The 14829-nt window shown below is 51.4% G+C and overlaps 1 protein-coding gene across 1 annotated transcript in view; it reads right to left on the minus strand.

Moving 5' to 3' along the window:
- SYT13 (synaptotagmin 13) overlaps window positions 1–14829 on the minus strand; it is a 38046-nt gene that overhangs the window by 10599 nt on the left and 12618 nt on the right. Inside the window, exons 2-3 of the mRNA XM_037166259.2 lie at window positions 3716–3941; window positions 532–666 (exon numbers count right to left, since the gene is read on the minus strand). Of these exons, the coding sequence (XP_037022154.2) occupies window positions 532–666; window positions 3716–3941 (361 nt within the window). The remainder of the gene's footprint in view (window positions 1–531; window positions 667–3715; window positions 3942–14829) is intronic.

Raw genomic sequence — 14829 nt, forward strand, 5'->3', positions numbered from 1 at the left:
CCCTGTACAATGTCAAAGGCACCTATGGCAGAGAAGACTAGCTGTTCAGCAAAGACCCATCTTTCTTTTGCTGGGCACCCACTGGGCCACATTTCCCAGACTCCTTTGCAGTCAGTGGCCACGTGACTGACTTCCAGCCCATGCAATGTGAGCAAGAGTGATTCATACCACAGGCAAGTAGTTTTTAAGGAGTGGGTGCATCCTCTCCCCATTCTCCCCCTCCCTCCACCTGCTAGACACAGATGATGAGGAGGCCTGAGAGGACTGCAAAGCCACAGATGGAAGGAGCCCGGTCCCTGAATCACCATTTGGAGGAAAGACGTCTGCCCACCAGGAATCTCCACACGGACTGTTACATGAGAGAGAGAGAAAACCCCCATGTGTCTGAGCATCACACGTTTCAGGGTGTATTTGTTGCAGAGTGTGAATCCAGCCCCAGGCCCCCCGCTACAGATGCTCCCATCACTCCTGCACAGCTCGTCCGGGGGAGACAGACACACGGAAGTCCCTGGGAGTCAACTGCAAGCGTACCTTCCAAGCGAGTGACAAACAGTTCTGCTTTCTGCTGGTCATACTCCAGGCAGTAGTGGAGTTTGGGGGCTTGGTTCCAGCTGGCGACCTTCTCTGGGTTCCAGGTCTCCATGACACAGACATCCTCCACCACACCTGTTGAGAAGGTAAAGCCATCAATGCCGCCCACACTGGGGCCCTGCTTTCCAGGTCACACCCGTCCCATCTCTGCCATCTACACCACCAACCCAAACCCAAAGCTTCCTGGGCAGGTGCAAAATCATGGTGGAAGCTGCTGAGGCCTGGAGTCTTGGATTTCAAGAGACCATCACAGCCCAGAAGTCAAGACATGGGTTTTGGTATCAGACATGAGCTGTTACAGAATAGTTATGTGACCTTGAACAAGTTACTTTATTTCTTCAAATCTCAGTCCCTTTATCTTTACAATGGGAATGATAACAGCTCTTTCTTCCCCGAGTTAACATGTGCATTAAATAAAATAAAGCGGGGGAAGTACTTAGCCCAAGGCCTGGCCTATCCCGAGCTTTCAGTAACAAAAAGTGCCACCGCTTGTGTGGTCCCGGTCACCCCATTTCAGACAAACCATCCGCAGCCCATCTTCAGCTCTGCCTCTCCCAGAGTCTAGCCGGCTCCCCAGGAGTTCATGGCCGCACAGATATGTCAAAGAATGAGCCAGGAGATGCTGGGGGCAAGGTCAGGGACAGTGGATTTGATATTTTGTGCACGTTCAATAAATACTTGCTGAATGAATGGACCAACCTTATCTTTAATTCAGAAGTTCCTAAAACCAGAAATATTTCTTGCCCTGCCCCTCACTTGAACAGGAGCCAAACATCTGAAAGATTCTCATTATTCAAATATAATACAAGAATTAAAGGATCCAGCAGCTGCCATAGACTCCACTTTAAGCAAATTAGAATTTAAAAAATTTTGATTTTCAGAACTAATTTCGAGGGCAGAAATATAAAGGAGTATTTAATTTCCAAAATGGTTCATTATTGGGTTCCTGCATGTACTGAAAAATATCTCTGGTGCAGCTAAACGAGGAACAAATGGGCCAGAGAGTGAGCGATGTGTAACGTGAGACACACATACACAGGGACCCGGGCGGCTTCCAAGGACACCACAGGGACAACCGCCGCCAGGCCGGTGTCGGAAGGGGCTCGTCGGGCGCCTAGCACTCTGCACGGTCAGGCCACCTCAGGCTCCAAAATCAAAACCAAACCAAAGGCAAGCCATAGCTAGCACGGCTCCGTGGGTTCAGCGTTAAGAATCAGGAATTCGAGCTGTACACCTGAAACCAACACGAAAGAAAACGGGAAGAACCAACCGAGTCTACAGAGGAGCAGATGAGGGGCGCCGCTGTGGGAGCGGGCCACGCGGGGCACCTCCGGGAGCAGTGTCGGCTGCACCTGGCGCGCTCGTCCCCCGCGGTCCCTCCCCTCTGGCCGGTGCCTGCTGAGCCAGTCAACTCTCGGTAGGCTTTTGTGGGAAAGGAACTTTGTGGTTGTCTTATGGATGCGGACAGGAACGAGGGAGCATGAAACGGAGAAGGCAAGCTAACGTGTTCTGAATTTTTCAAAGCTCCAGAGTGTGATCTGTGCTCCTGCTCTTTTTGTTAAGAGTGTCCAGTCCTGGCTTCCAAGCCTTGAGAAACCTGGGGCTCCAAGAAAAGGGAGCCCCTCATGATTACGATTTTTTAAAAAATCCTCACCTGAGGACATTTTTTTCATTGCTTTTAAAGAGAGAGGAAGGGAGAGAGAGAAGTATTAATGTAAGAGAGAAGCATCCATTGGTTGCTTCCCAAATGCACCCAGACTGGGGATCAAACCCGCCACCTAGGTATGTGCCCTGACTGGGAATCGAACCTGCAACCCTTCTGTTATGAGACAATGCTCCATACAACTGACCCACATGGGCCAGGGCCATGAAAATGATTAGAATTAGCACCCCAAGGGTTCTCAAGCAAATTGTTTCACAAGTTCTCAGCGGATGTAGTTTAAATTTATTTAAAATGTGGGCTGGCAAACCTGAAGGCTAGAAGCCAACCAGGATTCATTCATGCCGTAGGCACTGTGTGAGTTTGTTCTTGCAGAAGCGCCAGGCTAATCGCTGTGGGTCTGAGCCAGGCAGGAGGGGCCCTTGTTGACTGGGCAGCATGGGGTACCATTGGACACAGTCCAGGACATGGGTCAGGAGTGGGGTCAATGTCAAAGCTGGTTATGCTGCTTCTGCTCTCCCTGTCTCCACCTCTGTCCCCAACCACAGGAAACACAATCCCAAACGACACAATCCATTCTCCCAGCTGCAGTTTCTACCTCCTTACAAAAGCCCGCGTGCTCCTTCGAGGTAAGGACCGCCTCTGCCTCGCACCTCCGGCCCAGCGCCCAGCCTAGCACCGCCCCTAAAGGAGCCGCACTCTTGATGTTGATGCTGATGAGGGGGATAGAAACAGCAACAAGAGCAACGATATATTCTGGTGCCAGGCCCTGAGCTAAGTACTTTATATGCATTATTTTTTAAGGATTTTATTTCTTTACTTTTAGAGAGAGGGGAAGGGAAGGTGAAGGAGAGGAAGGGAAACCGACATGGAAGAGACACATCCATCAGTTGCCTCTTCCGTGCCCCTCCGTGGGGACCTGGCCCACAACCCAGACATGTGCCCTGACTGGGAATCAAACCAGTGACCTTTCAGTTTACAGGCCGGCACTCAGTCCATTGAGCCACACCAGCCAGGGCTATGTGCATTATTTTATTTACACTTTACAACAACTTTACCAAGCAGGTAATAATATGAACTCACCTTATAGATGAGGAAACTGAAGCCCAAAGAAATGAGCAACATCACCAAGGCCGCACAACAAGTATGTCAGAGGGCAGAGAATTGAACTCACAACTCTGAACCCAGGGTTTTAACCATGACTCTTTATCCCCTCTTACTAGCTGTACACGTGACTTGAAAGAGACTCCCTATTTCCTAGTAAAAAGCCAGGGGCCTGAGAGAGAAGCCACGTGGCAACATGGTAGCAGAAATAAAAGACAGCAACACCGAGACACTGTGCCCACCCACCTGTCCTGTGTCAAAGGTCACAGACTCAGGGCCTGGCCACGCCCAGCATCCGCACAGACACTGACAAGCCTCCGAGTGTTGCTCGAGGGCGAGTGAGGGGCGGGGGACCCCTACCATTCTGAGGAAGGATGAACAGCTCCTCTGTGACCTGCCTCTTGAGGCGGCTGTCCTTCGGGGCCCAGGGGCTGGCAGATGCAGCTGGCTCCTCTGTGCTCCTCAGCGTGTAGTCCGCATAGTTGACGACTTCCGGGGCCGTCACAGCTGGCCTCGGCCCGTAGATGTCTGGGAACTTGAGGAGGGCTCGGGGCTGCACGGGCTCCGTGGATTTTTTAACGTTGAACTGCAAACAGACCACTCTGGTTAGTCCTCCAGAGGACCTCCCGCCTGTCTCCACCCACAGGGGGGAGGAGCAATGACCCGGCCCTTCCTGGGGGGCAGAGAGAAGGCTGGGGTTCCCCTCTGCCCTGGGGAGGCAAAACATCACCCCCAAGTCCACCTGAGTGACTTTCAGCAGGTCATTTCACCTCTCTGAGTTGTCACCTGGAGTGACAGGGGACTTCAAGGTGTGTTCCACTCCCACATTCTAAGGAGCTCCTTAAAGGTAGAATGGGGTGGGAGACACAGTTCTTTATCTGCAGGTGCAGGTGAGTTGAGGAGACCATCACAAACAAGAGAGTGAGTGACAGGTGTATCCGGCAGTTCAGGACCTCAGTGTGGAAGCGGGCAACAGGCGGTCCCTGTGAATGACCAATGGGGGAGCAGACAGTACCTGCAGGGACCCAAGCAGAGGAGTCCGAGAGGTCAGGGGGGGTTCAGGGGGGAGCCAGAGCCTGAGCTAGACCCTGAAGGAGGGGTGGAGAGGAAGTCTGCACTCCTAACACACAGAGCCAAGGGCCCCAGAGGGAGACATACAGAGCGATGACTGATGTCCTGTCTTTGTGTCCTCCACAAAGTGGTGTCTACCTCCAGTATTTCATCCAAGCCCACGTTACATTTATTACACTATTTTTCAATGAGGAGATGGAGGCTCAAGGAAGTTCAAGGTCACACCACTGGCAAATGGGAGATAACGGAGCCTCCAGGTATTTTGGCTTAAAATTTGTATCATTTTTCAGGGCCATGTAGCTGCTTCTCAAACAAAAGAGTCCCTGCTTGTCTAGCATATTGGTCTTCAAGTAGCATCACAGCACCCTGGGGCTTGGGCCCTGCTGCTCCCCCCCGGTCATCAACACGGAAGTGCCCAGCTTTTCACAGGCTGCTGGACCACACAGCCCCTTCTCAGAGTCATCCTGTTCTGTCCCTTACGGGGGCCCAGGACTAAGGCTGTTTGACTGTTTAGGGAACCATTCTGGGTTTACGTTTGGTTTCATCCCAGCTAAGCCATTCCAAGAAAGGGCCATGTTGATGAATTCCCAGTTTGACCAAAACAGTGGCCAGTTTTGCATTTTTAATGGAGAAATACTCCTCGAGCTCAGTTCTCAGCAAGGTTGACCCCGTGTTGCCGCAAGTCTCTGCAAAGCCTGGCTCCATGTGCCTCCTACTCGGTCAGCCTCACTCTGTGTGCCCCGCGTGACCTCCAGAGCCACAGGAAGAGGCTGGGCTTTTCTGGAGAGTCTACCAATACTCATCCCTTCTCCCCTCTGCATTCCCTCCAGGTTTTCGGGGTTCCACTCCTGAACAAATGGGGGCTTCTCTTTGGTCTCATCCTATCAGTTCTTGGCACTCTCCTGGGGAATGCTTCTGGCCCAGGGGTTGGCACCTGTCCTGAGGAGGCCAGCCCAGACGGAATGAGAGGACTCACATTCCATGGTCGTAGAAAGAGATTTTCTCCTCTGCTAGACAGGAAGTGTGTGGCCCCACCTTCTGATGGCAAATGCGAGTCAATTTAGGACAAAGCTGAAAGGGTAGACAGCGGGGTGGGGAACAGAAGGACGCTGTGGCTCTGATGACAGTGTCATGAAGCAGTGACTCAGCCAGGCCCGAAATCTCTCCTACCTCTACTCTTCAAGTTACAGGAGCAATATTATTCTTGTTTAAGCTGGTTTGAATTGGGGTTTTGGGGACTTGCAGCCAAGAGCACCCCGAACTGATGCACTGCATTTTTAATAAAAGCGTTGGGAGAGATCATGACCCAGGTGTAGAGAAGTTCTGCCCAGGATCAGGCACCACCCTCTCCCAACCCCAAACCTCTCTGGCTCCAGCCGAAGGCATCCTCATTTGCTGTCTATCCTTGCCCTGCCTTGGTAAGACCCCGTGCGTCCATGACAGCCTTTAGTGCAGGGTGATGGGTAGCCCTCGACCTGGCTGAGAGCAGTCTGATGACTGCTACGTGAGCCTCTTCAAGTAGAAAGAGCAGCAGTTGGTTACGGACCTTGTTCTCTTGTATAATTTTATTTACTGCGTTTCAGAGCACTGGTTCTGCCATACAAGTCAAATGCATCTATGCCTCCAGTTAAACAGCTTAAACTTCGGTACCCAAGAAGCAGAACCAAGGTTTGGGAGTTGAGGGAGGGAGCCTGGGGAAGGAGCAGAGGTGGGCAGGAAGAGCTCCTGGAGGAGGGGGCCGGCAGGGGCGGAGCCCTGCAGCAGTGGCAGCAGGATTTGGGAGTGGGGATTCTCTCTCTAAACATCCCAGGGGCCCAGGGAAGAGGGCCTGGCAACATAAATGCAGGGCGGATCAGGTTTCCAGACACTCAAGGATCAGGGCGGGCCCAGCCGTGCTCAGTCCTGCAGGTGCAGAGATGGGAGAAACAAACCCTCTCAGACGGTGCCTCAGACCCTCCAATGTGTCTCCTTGGATTCACCCTGTCCCACGTGTCTCTGGGGCCTCGGACTGCTTCCTCCTCCCCACCAGGGCCAGCTCCGCCTGGACTCCAACCAGCTTCGACAGGGTACAGCCTCATTGCCCCACCCATGTCCCTATCCTGGGGCTTCTCGGCAGCCGCTGAGGTATGAGGCATGCAGGGACGCTCTGCGTCCACCCCAGGGCCATCCAGATGTGTAAAAAGTTAAAGCCCCTGGTGGGTGGCAGGGAGGAGGGACACTTGGCCGCTTCAAGCTGAAAGCCAAACGCTGAACTCTTTTCCCTTCCTCCTCACTACCCCTCCCAGAAGTGTCTTCGGCAGACTTCTGGCAGAGGACACCTCAAGATTCAGCAGTGGCCCTTGACACCAACTGGTGGCCCGCTCAGGAGCAGGCCCCGTGGCTGTGTGCGCCTTCCCCCCTCCTCCCGCCCCCAGATCCCTCCCTGGCTCTTCTTGACACAGAGCAGCTTTCCCGCAGTCCAGGCTAAGACAAACGGCGTCGGGGTGGGGGGAGGGAACGCTTCATTTAATGAACAAATATTTGTTGAGCATGACCACAGGCCACGTCCAGTGCTGAACGTTGGGAGCACAGACGTGACAAGACAGATGCTGTTTTTCCCTGGGAGGCTTATGTTGGGAAAAAAGAAATTAATTATGTAATTAATGATCTGTAAACAAACACTTAACCTTACCAGAGATGTTCGGCAAGCCCTTTTGTGGTATGATTAATTTTTTCACCTAAAGGTCCCTTATTGATTTGGGTTTTTATACGGGGGCAACCATCTTCAAGCACCGCAGCACCCGGGAAGTTACAGTAAGGGGAGCCGGACTCTGCTGGAAAAGGGGACAGATGGCTTTGGCCCTTACACTTGAAATTTTAAAGAAGAGAGGGGACAGATGGGCATAAAGCGTCCCCATGATGCCAGCCCTGGGCCACTGCGGCTGGAGTCTGCAGCTAAACACAGTGAAGCCCCTCAGAGGGGAAGGGGGCCAGGGAAGGGACACCGCCACCCCTGTCACTCTGGGCCCTAATACTGATAGTGCGCACACTAACATGTGCAAAGGAGTGTGCAATATAGCCTGGAGGTCAGCGTTCCGGCTCTGAAACAAGATCGCCTGGCTGCGGTGCAGCTGCTCGCTACTCGATCTCGGTCTGATTATCCGTCCCTCTGTGGCCCCCATTTCTTCACCTGTGAAATGGGGGTGCTCACTCCAGGCAACGGGAGGCCTTCTTCAGGAAGGCTTCTTGTGAGGAATCTTTCTTGAAATTTCCAGTTCCACCTTAAAATCCACGTGACCGTTCGTATTCGACTCTACATGATTATTTTAGTATGAAAGTTTCCCTTGTTTATGTTGTGACTTGGGGTGTTTCACAGGACACCAGCTGGCTCCACGGTCCCTCTGCTCATTCCACCCCCACCAAAATTTCCTCCGGTGGAGAAACAGGACTGACTCTCTCTCTGTGTTGGCCAATATGCCGCAAGTCAAGCTATAGGCTCATGGAGAGAAACTCATTTAGCCTCCAGGGAAAGAGCAACTCCTAGGAACCGAGTCTGAGCGGGAACAGCCCTCTGTCTAAGTGTTCCTTCCAACCACATGGGTAACTCCTCCCGAGAGAACTTGGTGTGTCGCTGTAGAAACTCGCAACCAACCCGAAGACTGGATTCCGTCGCCCTTGCCCTCTGCAGAGCACCCTCGCCTACCGCTTGAACCCCCGCAGCCAGCGGAGCACTTGTGAACAGCCTCGTATTGGTAGCAAAGGTCGACGCTACGCAACAAACCATCCCCACATCCAGTGCCTGAACACAATAAAAGTTGATTCTCATGGTCCAAAAATAGTCTGATGGCTTTTCTCTACACTTGGAGTCCCAGCCTCTTCCACCTTGTGGTTCTGGTCGCCCGTGCCCTGCTCTGCTCAGATATGAACTCACTGAATCCTCATGATAACCCCATCAGGAAGCGCTACTATGATCTGCCCCACTGTTCGGATGAGGACCCGTGGCCGGCTTGTGAACAGTAGAGGGTGGATTCGAACCCAGGTGGACTCACTCCAAAGCCCTGTACTGACCCACTCCGCTGCGCCCCTTTACCCACGTTCTCACACTGCTAGTCATACTGTACCACTCCCCACGTTTTTGTGCCACTTAGACCAATGCCTGGGCCACTGCCTGGCCCACCACCCCTTACCTTGCCCCTGCGGGCCCTTCAGACAGAGGAACATCTGATGTCATTAAGTTTCACCTGGGGAAATGTAAAATTCAGATTCCCAGAGCAACACCCCACAGGGTTTGACTCAGAGGAAGGCGTTTGGAGCCCGAGGAATCTGCATGTCTAAGAAGCCCCGCCCCCCCGAGGGACCATGATGTGGGCACGCTCTGAGGCTCACGTCGGAAGGCCTGGTGTGGGGGAGGCCCCAGAAATCCAGGTAGCGTAGATATAAAAATGTCCTCTTGCATAGCGAGCTGCTCACATGCACAACCTCCCCATCTCTCAGCCGAGTCCTCTCTCTCAGCTCCCCACAAACATTCCCATGACAGGTCCCCAGCTCCGGGGACCTGCTGGGATCACAATCTCTACTTCTTGGAGGCTTATCTGCCAATCCGCAGGGTCGGGTCCCGGGGGAGAGCATATTTCAAGCTGCAAAGTTGAAATTCCACTTTAAAGAAGCAGCTTATCTTCTGGTCCAGGTGCCAAGCAGTGTTTCCATGGCAACACAGCCACCACACCATCTTTTGTTATCCCTTCCAACACCTCCTCTTCTGGTTATTACAAATCTGTGTCACAATCCCCTCTCAAATCCCCTACCCTGAGGCCTCGCCTCCTGCTAGTCTCTTTCCCTCTGTAGTTATTTTAAAATCTAAAAGCCTGAATTTCTGGCTGGCCCACCACACTCCGACCCCCCAGTTGGTGCTTATTGGTGGGTTAGCCCTGTCGGCAGTCCGGTAAATGCGCCTCTCTCAACCAGGCAGGAATGAGACACAGCTGGAAATAACAGCCAGGCCCTGAGCAAAGCCTTTCCCTATCGGTAGTCATTCATCCAGTCCTTTGTTCCTCATTCATTACACCTCTAAGATGCTGGTCACCCACAGAAACAACACTGTCCAATCATTTTCCTCATGGAGCGAGCGTGGCCAGAGGAATGGGAGCAAAACACTAATAGATGCAAAAAGGTAATTTCAGAGAGAAGTACTATCAGGACAGAGACAGATGGGAATGGGTGGATGGAAGGAAGAGTTGTATCCACGAAGGATTTGAGGGCCAGGAAAGACTTTTTAACCAGAAATTTGCATGAAAAAATCCTATCTAGCATTAATCATGTGTTGGATATAGGCGTAACCCTCTTGCCCACAGGGCTCCATTTGAACTCAGGACCAGTAGTTGGGAGGGACTCTTGCTATCCCACTTTACAGAGGAGTGATGCGGACCCAACTTGCGGGGTCGGTGACACTGTGGATGGGGAAGAGACATTCACATGGACACTACCGAGTGCCTGGAGGAAAGGGGGGGCAGCTTCACTCGGCCTCTGCCATGACAGGCCTTTGTTTCTTTTTCTAGGCACATTACATGAGAGTCCTCATTTACTATGCACAGGTTCGCTTTAGGTGGCTACCTTTTACAGAAAACAAAGGAGCCAGAGGTGCTATCACATCACAGAAGAAGGATATTTGCAAATGAAAAGGGCAAGAGTATATACTTGTCCTTGGAAGGTTTAGCGTGGATTTTAGGAAGTTACTTTGCGGTAAATGTTTGCCACAAATCCGAGTGAGGGAGTGTTCAGCAAAAGCAAGACTCAAAGCGGCCTAGGCACATTGCAGGCCCGATTTCCCACGGGAGAACCTATCCGTGGGCGCGGGTCCCCTGCATCTCCGAGGGGGAGCTGGGCCCACGCCACACAGGACAGTCTCCTACAGAGGAGACCACTGAGGCACAGAGGACGTAAGTGTGAAGTCACGCAGCTAACTGGCAGAGCTGGGATTTGAACCCCGGTGTGTGACCGTGGGGCCCACAGGCTTTCCAGCTTGTCCACACACTTTCGGGCCCGAGTGAGACCAAGGTAGCAAAGTTTCGCTGATCTGTCATCTTTCCAAGGTCTTGGGAGGATGTAAGGAAAAGCCTGCGGAGCTGGGGGAAGATGGACCACCTGCGCCCTCCTACCCCAGCCCTCCATTCACTCCACTCCTCCCATCAGTCATCGTTGGACACTGAGAACCTCGTATGTGATGGAGGCCCAGAAAGTCACTGGTTGCGGCCTCGTGCACTACATGGGTGGGGAGGAGTGGGCAGTGGGGGGGGGGGGGTTAGCCCAATAACTGCTGTTACGGAGACCAGCAAAATATAAGACAGAGTACGTGGGAACACAGTGAACTTGGCCTGGGGAGGGTGGAAGGCGGGGCACGTGTTGGGCAAGGAGATTTTAAGGAGGATTCAGAAGCTCCATCTTTTGGTAGGGTAAATAAATAAAAACAACCTCATTGTTTACAAGAAGGAAATCAAGGCTCAGAAAGTCTGAAACTCATCCAATATCTCATAGCTAACGCGTGACAGCTCAGGGCTTGGAACCCAAGTTCATTGCAGGCCAACACTGCTCACCACCCACCCACTCAGTTCCCTGAGGCTTCATCTCTGGACACCGACCGTGAACAGGTCAAAACGGCAATGTCCGGGTCATTGTTTCTGATTTGCCGGCAGGGGCCACATCGTTAGATTGATGACTCCCTTCTTACCCTGTCCAGTCGTCTGGGTTTTTTTAATGAGCTGCCCGGATAGTTGGGCATCAGCTTTGCTGCCGCTCTCCGTTCTGAATCTGGGCTTGACCTTCTTTGTGCAGAAAATGTGTTTCATTTGTGACATGAGCAAGACATCAGCATTATGTTGTAACCTCATTAACGCCCATCATGAGCACGTTTCAAAGCTGGAATTTAGGTCACAGAAAACCCCTTTGAAGAGCAACCTGGGGCTCAGACACAGCCCTCCCACACCATCTGCCCATCCTTATTGCCCCGTCTCAGCCAGGGTAGCAGGGCTGTTTGTTGGCAGTGGACTGGACTCAGATCAAGGCCTCCCAGGCGGACTTTAGCTTCCACATTTCCCACGTGCTCCCCTGACCCCGCTCTGCTGGTTTACTCGGGCCTTAAGCATCTTTCTGTTAAACCGAATCCGTGTACCTGAGGGAGATCTCAGCCCTGCCCCTTCAATAACTCTGTCAGAGGGGAACACACGTGTTTAATGTTGATCTCTGTCTTAACCAACGGTGTCTGTTTGAATACTTTAAGCGTGTTTTCTCAGTTCCTCATTTGTGGGGGCTATGTTTGTCATGTAGAAAAGTCATTTTGGTACTAAAGGCTGAAATATCTGGTGATATGCCAGTTTCCTTGACATTGAATTCAGGATCTCCTTCCAGATCCACCTGTCGATTTTTTTTGATTCTATGATGCTCAGCTAATTGATGAAACCATCGACAAAGGCAACAGCCCCTTATGTGCAGACACTTGGAAAGCATATAAATTTCTAACCCGGAAGTTTAAAAAAACAGCCATGTTGAAAAGTGTGACTTAAAAACAGGACAATGACTATTTTATTCCATTCTTCTTATATTTTGGTTTCAAACTAAAATCTTCCAATTAGGCAACCCTCAGAAATCGGCACACACTTGTTGCTAACTATGTATCCACCCGCCCTACAGACCATGGAAGACATATAAGTAAGGCCCTGCCCTAAGGAAGTTTATCACCAGTGACAGGCATCATCCCATCAACCGGAAATCTGAAGTGCTTATGCTACAACTTTCCTACCCTGTGTCCATGACAGACATGACTAATCGATTAATGTATCCTTTCATGCTCTGCTCCGAGGGAGCCTGTCCAGCTTAGGGCTCCAGGAAGCCACTACCAATTAATAAGAATTAATAAGCAATGCTCTTCCTGATGCATACTGATAGAAAATGAATAAGCATAGAAGATAGTCTTAAAAGGCCAAATGTCTGTACTGTGTGCTACAGAAGACTTAAGGAGGAGCTCTTCATCATCACTGGGATCAGAGCAGGCTTCCTGGAGGAGGGGTTTCAGCCCAACATTCAGAGATAACTATGGATAGGAGAGTGGGAGGTACCTCAAATGGAGAGAATGACAGCAGCGCGGGTACAGGGATTGCACTTGGGGCATCATGAGTCTGGCAAAGCAGTTGAAGAGAAAGGTTGGAGAGGCTGGAGAAATGAGTTTGCAAAGGAATGGTGAGGCCTTAAATGGCCTCAAATGCCCAGCAAACAATTTTGAAATCTATCTTACAAGAGAGACTTGAAGGTTTATAAGTAGGAGAATGACAGGAGCAGAACCGTGTTTTCAGTAATTCAGACTAGCAGGTGCATGCAGGAGGGACTGGAGTGGAGGGAAGTGGAGGTGAGAAGACCAGGGGGAGACAAGGCGGGAGTAATCCAGGTGGGAGGAAGTGAGGGACCAGGCTGAACGCCTGTCAAGATGAAAAAGGGGAAGCAGCAATGCCGGATATGATACTGCCCTGAGGAAGATTTAAACATGCTTAGGGGTGGAGCCATGTGTAGGGAGAAGGAGGAATAAGAAAGAGCTGCGTCAGAAAGAAAAAGGACTTCCATTATCAACGCTCAGGTCTCCTTTTGCAATAAAGCATAATCCCTGAGTGTCACTGGGTGTCTACCGCCACAGCAATGTCTGGATAACAGACTGGGTCTTCCATGTGACTTCCGTGAGTGGTCAGCAAGGTGATTTCAAGGGACGGCCCCTAAGGGGCTGCTTCGAGCATTCTCCGCCCAGCTGTCATTCTGGCAGACTCAAAGCTGGTGACTGCCACCCATAGACACAGCTGTCCCTTCTTTTAAACGGGGTGCAAACCTATTGGATTTCCCTTCTGCAACACGTGAGTCAACATTTCAATAGTGTACAAATGTCATAAAAATGCAAGGTGATCACGGAAGGTCAGTAATATCAGAATATGTGGTTCCAAGTTACAATAAATGTTCAATATCTTTCCTCAGCTCATTTCAAGCTTTTTTAAATGAGCATAATAATTGAACGTTCTAATCAGCATGTGCGTGTGTTTGGCAAGCATGTGTCAAAAGCTACGGGATGTCTGAGCCCCATGCCCGAGGCTGGATCAAACCTGGGAAAACAGCAGCAGTTTTAAAACCATCAAACCTTGCACCCACAGTGGGCTTTATTATTGTTGGCCATGACCTTTGCCAATGTGTACATACTCTCTCTGTTGCACAGAGTGTCTCTTTATGATTATTAGTGAAGGGTGTATAATAAGCTAACATTGATTGTCCTATCAATGAGGGTTTTGGAGGAGCAGATGGCACCTTCAACGTGGGTGACAGTGGAAAGTTTCGCAAAGCAGGGGGTTAAGTGAAACAGCAGGAATGGAGAGCAGCCTGGGGCCAGGGGTAGCTGGGCCCTCCTCACACCCCTAATGGGGGTAGGTTTGGGCGGGTGTCAGGGGAGGGGAGGAGGTCGTAGGGGGTAGCTCTGGAAGCAAAGGCACTGCCCTGCCTGGATTGTCTGATTTAATCCCCGCATTCAGTCCCAACAACGACATGCAGTGAGCCAAACGCACACTGAAACTGGAACCCAAGGCCCAGGGGCTTCATCTCCTCCACTCATCTGCCCATGAAGTCAAATCATGTGATAGTAGTTGTTCTGATGACAACTTTGTTAGGAAAACTATTTGGTAATCCAATAACCACTTCATACACGGTTGCAATTAGTGCAGCCTCCCAAAGGCCGCCTCTAGGAGTCACAGAAGATGGTTTCTTTCCAGCGCTGGCAGCAGCCAGAGTCACCCCTTGTTCTCTGTTCCCTCAGAGGCCAAGGGCCCCGATGTGCCTCCACTGGGGACAGTCTGTGCATTGCGGACATTGCCTGGATTTCAGGCTGCGACCCAGGGACTGAAAATGCACCCGTGGCATCCATCCCACTTTCCAGACACTAAGCCATGGGGACGGCCAGGCTCACAGCGAGCTGCCTACCTGGGTCTCCATGGGCATAGCGGTTACAGCTTCGAGGAGCTCCTACTTTAGAGTCCCATATTTCCCTAAATGAAGAATTCCAGAAACACTATGTGGCACATGACCATGACCAGCTGACTCATCTTAATAACACCAACTTTAAGTCCATCGATTAATTATTCCCTCTAACACTTGGCCTTCACCTCGACCACTGCCTGCCTCATGAGAAAACTAAAAGATGGTTCTCGCACTTTGACCCTGGTGGGCACATTGTCCTCAGGGCGCTCAGGGCCACGGCTGGCCTACCGAGCCCTCACAGCTGTTTTTCCACGCAAAAGAGCCTTCAGACCAGGCAGCCCTCCACACTGTCTCCCCGGTCTTCACTTTGCAACTTTCCTGATTCCCTGGCCCGTCATATCGACAGCACCTTCTCAGAGTCTAGAGCCCCT

This window comes from Artibeus jamaicensis, unplaced genomic scaffold (genome assembly GCF_021234435.1).
Source record: "Artibeus jamaicensis isolate MK-2021 breed Jamaican fruit bat unplaced genomic scaffold, CSHL_Jam_final contig_797, whole genome shotgun sequence".
NCBI classification, from domain to species: domain Eukaryota; kingdom Metazoa; phylum Chordata; class Mammalia; order Chiroptera; family Phyllostomidae; genus Artibeus; species Artibeus jamaicensis.